Source organism: Monopterus albus, unplaced genomic scaffold, assembly GCF_001952655.1.
Source record: "Monopterus albus unplaced genomic scaffold, M_albus_1.0 scaffold189.1, whole genome shotgun sequence".
Classification (NCBI taxonomy): domain Eukaryota; kingdom Metazoa; phylum Chordata; class Actinopteri; order Synbranchiformes; family Synbranchidae; genus Monopterus; species Monopterus albus.
In genome coordinates, this window is record NW_018128069.1 from 1017473 (window position 1) to 1027833 (window position 10361).

The 10361-nt window shown below is 44.6% G+C and overlaps 2 protein-coding genes across 2 annotated transcripts in view; one reads left to right on the forward strand and one right to left on the reverse strand.

Moving 5' to 3' along the window:
- Nucleotides 1-1553, reverse strand: part of LOC109970078 (neural-cadherin-like) — a 2825-nt gene extending 1272 nt beyond the window's left edge. The window contains exons 1-4 of the mRNA XM_020617399.1: nt 1537-1553; nt 1361-1382; nt 992-1269; nt 3-64 (exon numbers count right to left, since the gene is read on the reverse strand). Coding sequence (XP_020473055.1) covers nt 3-64; nt 992-1269; nt 1361-1382; nt 1537-1553 — 379 coding nt within the window. The remainder of the gene's footprint in view (nt 1-2; nt 65-991; nt 1270-1360; nt 1383-1536) is intronic.
- A 140-nt stretch (nt 1554-1693) lies between these two features.
- LOC109970079 (putative neural-cadherin 2) overlaps nt 1694-10361 on the forward strand; it is a 10091-nt gene continuing 1423 nt past the window's right edge. Inside the window, exons 1-10 of the mRNA XM_020617400.1 lie at nt 1694-1879; nt 2978-3105; nt 3286-3413; nt 3991-4102; nt 5696-5876; nt 6337-6503; nt 6608-6872; nt 7635-7815; nt 8176-8426; nt 10293-10357. Coding sequence (XP_020473056.1) covers nt 1741-1879; nt 2978-3105; nt 3286-3413; nt 3991-4102; nt 5696-5876; nt 6337-6503; nt 6608-6872; nt 7635-7815; nt 8176-8426; nt 10293-10357 — 1617 coding nt within the window. The 5' untranslated portion in view covers nt 1694-1740. The remainder of the gene's footprint in view (nt 1880-2977; nt 3106-3285; nt 3414-3990; nt 4103-5695; nt 5877-6336; nt 6504-6607; nt 6873-7634; nt 7816-8175; nt 8427-10292; nt 10358-10361) is intronic.

Genomic DNA, 10361 nt, shown 5'->3' on the forward strand with positions numbered 1-10361 from the left:
GCCACTGAAGCTGTGTTTGGTCTGCTGGCACTCGGGGCCGTCAAACATGGGCGGACACTTGCACCTGAGACACACAACGAAAAATTACTTTATCATTATTACCAGTGTCTGAGACACTGATAGTCCTGCTGGTGGACACTTCATTATAAAGGCATTCAACCCCACTGAATTCACTTCAAAATGTTAGTTAACATGCGTATCTACAATACCAGTATTTAATAGCACTGGTTTGATACATTGAGACTGAATTGGTCAGTCCATTATTTTAAAAATTACCTGAAGTTCTCCCAAATGCTGCAGGAGCATTAAAAAGCTACAAACAGTATTGAATTTAAATATGATACAATCAGGGCCAGATTCATTTTACAATTCTGAGGTTGCAAATTCAAATCCTCAATAAACTACTTTAGAATGTTTTCATCCATTCATGCAACAGTTCAAGTTCCATCTATTTTATCACCGTAAATGATTTTACAAAGATGATTTCTCCCCTTGGTCAACATAGAAACTCTAAATTCCTTTGTTATATTAAAATGTTTATGTCTAGAAATTTTAAAATGCAAAGACAATTTGTTCACAAAATTTATGGATCTTCTTTGAAACATGTCTAACTGTGCAAAACAAACTCCTCATCACGTCATTAACGGCCTGAAATTCCCAGACAGAGCACAGAGCCTTGATGCAGCTATGACCCTAATCACTATCTGCATTATCTGTAATAGTACATCAGGTGCAGTGGAAGCAGCTTCTTTACTGACCTGCCAATGTTGATTAAAGTGAAAAGAGACAGATCAACAGAAGGAAAGACAAACCAAGCCAACAAAAGTACTCACAGTTCATTATAGCACTGCACAAACTATGACCAAACCATGTGTATTGCATAAAGAAGAGTTTAATTTGAAGAGAGACTCGTCTTGGCAGCACTACAGCAGAAGACTGGAGTCAACCAGACCACGACAGAACTGGTTACAGTGGCTCTCCCTGCACTGACCTGTATCCCAGTGGTCCATCCTGGCAGGTGCCCCCGTTAAGACAGGGGCTGGTGGGGTAGGCAGAGCAGGGCAGATGGATGGCCTCTCGGCCTCTGCAGCCACATCGTGCTGTTGTCGAGGTTGCCAGTGACACCAGAGAGGTGTTACTAGAGCTGAGAGGCACCGGGGCCTGGCTGAACGAGACCTCGGTGCTGCAGCCTCCAGACTGACTGCAGTCTGTGTGGGGACAGTCATCGATCCCCACCTGAGAGATGGACACGCCCAGCACTGCCTCCACCTGCAGAAGGGGAGAGAGAAGAGATAACAGACAAACGCATTCATTAAACTGAACATAAAAGTAAGAGGTAAAGAATGTTTCTGTACCAAACCAACACTAGTTTAGAACTAAATCTGTAGTTTACAAACAAACTCTTAGCACAAAGCTAACCACGCTAAAGCTAGCACGAGACTAAAACTAAAAGGAAAGTAAACCGGTAGTGGAAAGTAGCTAAGTAAATTTACTCAAGTATTGTACTGGTTACAATTTTGAGCTACGTGTATTTACAATTTGAGTATTTCCATGTTCTGCTACTTCACACTTCAGATACCAACCTTGTACTTTTTACTGCACTATGAGTATCTGATAAGTTCAGTTCCTTTTCAGAATCAGATGAATCAAACCAAACCCAGTAGAATCATCAGACTCTATTGATCCCTGGTGGGAAATCATTGTGTTTCTTGAATTTTCAAAAAACCATCTGACGCTATCATGCATAATCCCATCAGGCCTTGCTTCCACAACCACATCTCCCTGGAGTTCCTGGCTGAATCTGCCAATGGGCTGCTCCTCTACAACGGGCCCCTTGGCTCCGCCCACCCAGGCGAGCCGGAGGATTTCATCGCCATAGGTGAGTTCACTGCTGAAGTGAACCGCCATAGGTGAGTTCACTGCTGAAGTGCCAGTGAGCAATGTGCTCATTCAGGAGGAGCTAATATGTCGTAAAATGCTGTCTCACAAACTTTTTAGTGTACAGTTACACAGCATGAGTATGTGTTGTACTGTCTACTACAACACCGAAAATGTTGTGATTTACCAGCCTGTTGCAGAAATACTGACTAAACAACACTTTTCTAAACATACAGAGTGAGCTACATGAGCTCTTACTGAGAAATTCCAGGAATTTTGGAAATTTGCATTGTTAAAAATGTTAATGGGAAACACAAAGAGCAAATCAGTCCTCTGCTGTAAAGTCAGAGAGCCTCATTAAGCCTGATGCCAGCCCCCGTGGTCCTGCTGATGGCCTATTGAACACTTCCTGCATAATCTGGTGCAATTAAAATTATGTAATTATTGAACCTGAGCTGGTGCTGTGTGGGTCAGTGGAGGGGAAAATCAAAGATGGGTGCAACATTGATCATTCGGAAGCATTTGTCACTTACATGTTCACTAACATGGTTAACATGGTAAAGCCATTTGTTTTGCTTTGTTGAATGCTGGTGTCTTCAGCTGCATCTCAAATGTTTCATTCAGCAAACAGAGCTGGCTCCAATGTAGTGTGAACTTTTGGTCATGTCACGTTTAGGTCACATTTAGTTAATCTGTTGTTCATGTGACAACATCAGAGCCAGCTCTGGCAGGGCGTCACCTCAGGGTGCTCCATGAGATGCTGTTGAAAGCTTGGAATCACTGGTAAATAGATCGTTGGTCTGACATTGTCTTCATCATTTAAGGCTTCAAAGGTCAAGAATGAGCTTTGACAGTCCATGTACAGATTTTAAAACCAAACCAAAGGTCACAAATGACGGTCACTTATAATAAAAATGTTCCATTTACAAGTCACTGAGGACCCAGATTTATTTTCCAACTTGCTTTACTGGTGTTCGTGATAGCTGGAGGTTTACAGGCTGAAAATAGCCCAAATGAAGCTGGAGAAGGTTTAAAATTTAAGTGTGGTTTCAATGTGAACAGGAAGATAGAAAACTCTGAATCTCATCTTCCCTTCCAGAGCTGAGGAATGGGGTTCCGGCTCTGAGTGTAAACCACGGATCAGGAACCCTGACGTTGCAGCTCCCTCCCAAATCCACTGTCAGCAGCCGGCATTGGCATCGCCTCGACATCATCAGTGATGGAAAGGTCAGAGAAATGGATGCACAGCGGTGGACTTACAGATGGATATCTGACTGACTTGTGGATGCAGAAATCTTGCCTAAAGTGCATTTTTAATAACATTATAGTTAGTCTGAGTAGCCCTCACTCTGTCTGGCAGTAATCAATAAACGTTGCTGACAGAGTTGTGTGTCTTTGCGTGTTCAGGCCGTGCAGCTGATTCTGGACCAGTGTGGGGGGGCGGTGGTGACCGAGCTGGAGGGTGTTAGGAATGAAACTCAGGATGTGGATGAGTCCAGCTGCAGAGCTGCAGGAGAGACCCCCGGGAGCCAGAGGTCTTCTTGTTCTTTCTCCTCCTGTTCTCCTGCTCACCTGTCTCTGTCATTCATTTGTCTTCTGCTCTTGAACGCCCCTTGTTCTCCTTTTCTTCCTCCTCTTCCTACCCACCTCTGCCTCCTCTTCTCTGTTTTTCTTTTTTCAACTTCTGCCATTTCCCCCTCTTCACAACTTTCATGTTTTTCCATTTTCCCCTTTCTACATTTTTTACCTCTACTCCTTGTCCTCCTTTTCTTTATTCTTCTGCTCCCTCTTTCTCTACCCCTCTTCTTTTCCTTTATTGTCACTCGTTCTTATCCTCCTTGCCTTGTGGTTTTCTCCTCCTCACTAATTTTTTTACTGTTCTTGTCTTTTTTTTCTCCAAATTTTCCAACCTTTCCGTCTCTTCCTTCCTGTCCTCTCATTCCATATTTTATTCTCACCTACCTTTTCCTGTCCTGCTCTTCCTTATCCTCTGCTTCACTTCTTCATCCTACTCTTTTGCACTTATACTCCTCATGTTAATCTTCTCCTCCAATCCCTCTCTTAATTCTCCTCTTCTCTGACTTCTTCCTCTCTCCTCCTCCTCTTCTTCAGTTATCTGAATGTGTACCAGCCTCTTCAGTTGGGAGGAGTGAAAGAAGTGTCCCCTCACCAACATTATCGCAATTTCACCGGCTGCATCCGTAACCTGGTGGTTGACAGTCAGGTAACACCCCTGTGTGTGTGTGTGTGTGTGTGTGTGTGTGTGTGTGTGTGTGATCATTGGTGTGGTCTGTCTCTAATTCCACTTTTAATGTTTGTGCATGTATGTATACACTCTTCCTCCTCTCAAATCCTTGGAGGATTGTTTGTGTTTGTGTGCATCATACCATGCTTTTATATTACTTACATTATGGGGACCAAAACGTGTTAACCCAGTCACATTGTGGGGACCAGCTTCTGGTCCCCACAAGGATGAATCACTGAATTTTAGGATGGCAATATGATTTAAGGTTAAGTGTTAGGCAAGTAGTTGTTATGGTTAAAGTTAGGATAAGTCTACAGGAAATGAATGTAAGTCAATGTAAAGTCCCAACAAGGAATGAAAACGTGTGTGTGTCTGTACTGGGAGGAGAGTGGTCGAACAGATGGTGGTATGAGCTTGGCTCATCAGCCAAGGCCAACATCACAACATCACAGTCTAGAATGTAAAATAAATGAACAGAATCTTCTTCCTCCTGCAAAAGCCCAAGCTGCTGTTGTTCCATCGCTGCTCAGTGAAAACCTCAACAGCCTCCCAAAATCCCCAACTATTCCCTGAGAAAGAGCTCTAGGATCATGATTTCACCACAGCTCTGTCACAGTATGCTGCCTCCAAACGGGGGTCATATTTCCAGTGTGGCAGTACACGATATATTTGGTGTTAAAATCATGACGACACCATTGCTTATTTCCTTTTAAAAACGATGGATGGTTTTGTGTTTGCTGCTTTTCAGTGTCATGCTAGGAACAAGAAGGAACCTTCTTACTGTTACTTGGTGTCACCAGAGCTTTATTATCATGAACAGTCATGATCAAAGCTCAGGTGTGTTGACAATGCTTTCATGGCCGAACTATGGACAGCAGAGTTTGTAAGAAAACACCACAGTAGAGTAAATGTTCCATTTGACCATTCTGTAGCCTGACAGTGATGCGTGTTTGGTCCAGAGCAAACTACTGGCCACGTTCTCATGTAATTCACTGTGGACATTGGTGATTCCCAGAGGGTGAATCTGACATTCCCTCTGCCACCACCCTCAGGACAAAATCTCCATTTCCGCTCATGCTACAGGGAGAATGCTGTGAGCTTTAGAGAGCACACAGTTAGCTCCCTTTTCCATTAAAAAAAATCATTAGCTTTCACATCACATCACTAAATTTTTATGACAGAAGAAATCTGCTTTTAAAAGAGGACAAGAAAGAAAAGCTGTCCTCCACCATAACGTGTGCTCTGCAGTCAGAGGTGGCGTCCTGATTCCTCCACACATTCAAACCACATGTTGGAGTTCATGCATTCAGGGGGCTTGATATACCATCCCACACCTCTGCATAGCTGCCAACAGGAAACAATGGGCATGTTTAGAAGCTGAGTGCATGTCCACCTTAGCCTTCGTGCATTTCAGGCCCAAAGGAGGAAACTACACGATACCTCCCAACATACTGCCTGTGAATGCAGCCTGGATCACTGAGAGGTTGTGAAGAAGGTCATTTGATGATGATGATGGATACATTATAGGATTTGAAGAAAAACCAGATGATCATCTTTCCTTCTGGCTCTCAGGTATATGACCTGGCGTCTCCAGGTGAGAGCGTGGACAGCACACCAGGGTGTAGGCTGACAGACGGGGTGTGTGTGACGGCAGCTGGTCCCTCGTGTGGCGCTCACGCCTCCTGCCTCACTGACTGGGGCTCCTTCAGCTGCGAGTGCCACCCGGGGTACACTGGACACAAGTGTGACAGGGGTGAGATTTGTCTTCTTTATTAGTGCATCTTCACCCTGAAATATTCTTCTGGGATCATATGTGAATGGAAAACTACAGTCAATCTCAAGATTTCTTGAACTTTCCTTTAGGGCACCAGTTTCAAAAAAAGCTGTGAGACTTCCTGGCTGAGAGTGCAGTCTGTCAGTGGAAAATTATACACTATCCACACAGAGTCACCACAACTCTCTAGTGCCCTGTTGATTTTGCATACACTCACAGCCATCACTCAGTGCCGTGGCCAAAATGTAACCCAGGAATAGTTGGCTGCATTCAGACTGACATTAGCATTGCTTAACAAATGTCTGGTTTTCTAAGTTGTCAGTGAAGTAGACAGAGTTCCTGATGCGGAGCTGCTGGTTCGTTTCAACCCAGGGGTTTTGCCTTCATGTGTAAGAAATGGTTTAAATGTGCCTTCATGTGTCTCCTCCTTTCCCACCAGTTGTCCCAGAGTTCTCCTTCGACTCGGGAAGTGTTGTGCGTTTTCAGCTCAGAGGAGGCAGCAGCTCCAGACGCACCAACATCCAGCTGCTCCTCCGAACAAGGGCTGCCTCGGGCACTCTGCTGTCTGTGTCGTCCTGGGAGGCTGACGAATACATCATCCTGGAGGTCAGCACCTCTCACAGCGCATCAGTTAGTGTCCTTTGACTTCACACCAGATGTGGGTAATTTGGGCTCAATGTTCTGTGTATATGTCTTCTTCCTGCTGTCAGGTCAGGGAGGGCCACCTCTCTGTTCGTGCCAACCTTGGTGATGGTGCTCACACCCTGCGGCTCCCCGGCCAACGGCTGGACATCGGACAGTGGGTCCTGGTCAGCCTCAGTCGCCACGACAACCTGTTCACCCTGCGGCTGGAGCAGGGCGGGGGATCACGGGAGGCCCAGGCCCAACTGGGGAGCCGTAGGGAGATCGTGGTTCATCCAAGCAGTGTGATGGTCGGCAACGGACCAACCACTGGAGACAAGGCTGAGTTTCATGGTGAGATGTGGATCTGATCACTGTTCTGTTGATGCCCAAAAGCCTTTTTTTTAATCAGGAAATTTCTTAAGTGAATGAACTGCAACAGAAGCATGTAAGTGACCAATCATAAGAACAGAAATATTTAAATGCTTTGTCTTTTTGAGGATTCCTCTTTGCTCCAACACACAGTTTGTTTACAATGATTTTGTATCCTCGCGTTGGTCTACTTAAGACCCTTACACATTGCCTTTTTAAGGCGGGATTGGTGTGCAAATGTTGAACAATCACTGTGCAGATCTGTTGACACACTTCTCTCTATAACATTGTCCACAAGAAATTAATTTAGTAAAAAGTAAGTGCTGTCAGTTGTGTGTGTTTCCTGTCTTCCTTCAAATTTTGTCAGACATGTAGCTCTGGTGCATTTCATACCATATCAATGTTTCAAACTGTTACTGACAACAGGTGTTAAATACTCTAAAACTTTTTCATTGGCTTTATGCAGAACCTTTCATTAGATTTATGCAAAAAATGAGAAGTGGAAGGACGAACATGATTTGGCTCCTGCTGTGACAAAGTGTCCGTCCACCTGTCTGTCACACATAATGTCTCAGACTTAACTGAGACAAACCAGTGGGTACCAAAAACTAGTCTACCAGTGTCATCAACTGCCTTTTGCAGTCATATAACGTTCATCACATTTCTTTGTAGTACTAGTTGTAGTATTTTATAGTACATATAATCCCAGCACAACACATCTAGTGTGGATGTTTTCTCCTTCAGGCTGTCTGCGGGATGTTCGTTTTAATGGACAGGTCCTGCCTCTGGACGGGCAGACCCGGGGCTTGGTGACGGTGCTTGAGAGGCGGGGCGTCAGCTCAGGATGCTCCAGTAACGCCTGCAACAGCCAGCCCTGCCACAGCCCGTTGCGCTGCATCGACCTGTGGAGGAAACATCAGTGCAGGTAAAAGACACAAACTGTACAGATATCTCAAACAATAAAGCCTCCGTTGGGGGCAGCTGTGGCTCAGGAAGTAGAGCAGGTTGTCCCCTGACCATAGGCTCAATGGGTTGATCCCGGTTTCTCCAGTCTGTATGTTGACATGTCCTTGAGCAGAACAGTGAAGCCCAAGTTGCTTTCAGTGATATCACTTCTGTGAATGTGTGTACCAATGGGTGAATGGGAAATAGTGTAAAGCACTTTGAGTGCACTTCAATGCATAGAAACATACCACAAGTTCATTTACCACTAGTTTCCTTTTGTAAAAATGTTCAGATTTTGCTCTGATGTCATTGATTCATCTTGCTGTCTGTCACTGCACAGGTGTCCTGGTGGTCAGGTGACTGTGATGGACGACTCAGGTCAGCAGCATTGTGTGCCGTCGCCCTGTGGACCTTCTTCTTGCCTTAATGGAGGCTTATGCCAAGCGTTGTCACCTGATGGCTACCGGTGCCGGTGTCAGGAGGGGTTCAGGGGTCAGCACTGCGAGCTGGAACAGGTCAAAGGTCACCGGCTGGCTGCCCTCAGCCCCAGCTCCATCCTGGCCATCAGCATGTGTCTGCTGGTGTTTTTTGGTAAGCGAAAAGAGGATTGTTTACATGTAAAGAAAATAAAGTGAAGTAACCCCAGTTAGCGTTGCTAAGCTACACTGTTTTTATGTAAGAGCAGACACACCAAGCCGATGTGAAAAAAATCAGCAGCGATGAAGGTCGACTGTTGCATTGCTTCATGTCGCCTTTATCAGGTTGAAAAAGTGGCACTTTAACACACTACAGCAATAGCAAACTAGCACATACATACAGTATGTTCCTGACTCCTCCGACCAGCCGGTGTCAGTATCTGTAGTCACCATTCGGATGGGGAAAGAAAAAGAGCTAGAATAATAAAGCTATAAACAAAGCAGCTGCCATTTAACCACAACTGCTGTTTATAGCTCCTGATTGAGAATATGTCTGATAAGAAGTTGCAAATAACTCTGCCGTTCTTTGCCCTTGGTCTTTTGGTTGTGGAAGAAGAAAGGTTGCAGAGGTGAAAAACAAGGTGAAACTGCACTAAAATGGTGAAATCAAGCATACTACAGTGACAGACTGAAAGGGCTTCCCTGAACGGTTCTCTTCTCATGCACTGATTCACTAGCTTGAAAACCCAATCAGAGTGGGCTCACTCACCAATGAGGCCGACCAGCTGATGCAGATTCACATGTCGAATCGGCCGAAAAGCCTCCCACAGGGTCCAACTAGTACCAACAATGTGGGACACAATGGGAAGACAGCCCTGACAGATGCTCACGTACGGACAACCGTCGCCTTTGTGTGTCACAGCCCTAAAACATACTAAACACTGAAGGATCACTAAACCACACTAACTCAGCAAAACTTTAAAACAATAAAGTTCTTACTTTTACCTCCTGTATATCCAGGTAGGAAAACACACATGGAGCTAGTTGCTGACAGGAAGTGATGCTTGTTTTGTTTCCCTTTTATTTGGAGTACACAGAGGAATAACTGGCCAGTTATCACCAGCGGCAATCATTAAACAGGCTAAATGCAGAGCAACTGAAACAAACTTCAACAGTAAAAGCAAACGTGGATCAATTCTACAAACTCTAGAGAGGGATATGAACATGCACCACATTTATGGACTTCCTTTTAATATTTTAATGAACATATTTGTATTCCTGACCAGTGCCGACTATTGAAAAAAAAACTAAACAAAAAAACGCCAGCTTGTCACCAGAAGTGTTCTCAGAGTTGAGGATGAACGTCTCAGATGATCAGTTTATTGACACCAGCTCAGCTCTTTTGTCAAATCCACCTGACTTAAGAACCGCACAAACCACGTAACTGAATGTGATGTCAGACGTCTCCTCTGAAGACCCTTTGTTCTAAACTTGTGTAACAGTATGCTGTAGCGATCAATAGGTTTTTCATTAGTATTGATCAGTAACAGACAGATGCTGGTGAAGTAGAGATTTCAGTTATGAAAGGCTTATACAACAATCAGGTGCTGCCTATGTCATTTTAGGACATCAACATACAGTATAATAAATTCATATGACAGTTGGCTGCCTCTGCTCCCCGTCAGCGGGGTCAGGCTCAGGCTTGACTTCCCATCAGCCCTAATGAGGATGAACATGTTTCAGGGGAATTTGAAAGAAAAATTTCCTCAAAGTTCAACCTGGTAGCAATTCACAGTCAAGGATATTAAAGACTGGTTCTCCTCCTACTGAAGGGCTCATCTGTACTTCACCTGTTCGTGGTAATTAAACTAATGTTTCTGAATGACTGTTGTACTGATTTATTCAGGCTAAATTGCTCCACAGAGGTGCTTTAATGAGCTGCTTCAACGAATGTGCAGGAAGGGGGTGAAATCTGTCCCGGTGGTGCAGAAACACACTAAAAAATGCATGTTTAGACTGTCCTCTGTGTGTGTGTGTGTAGCGGTGCTGGTGGCAGTGACAGTGTGGAACCAGAAAGGCAGCCGAAACAAGTTCAGGAAGCAAGGAGTTT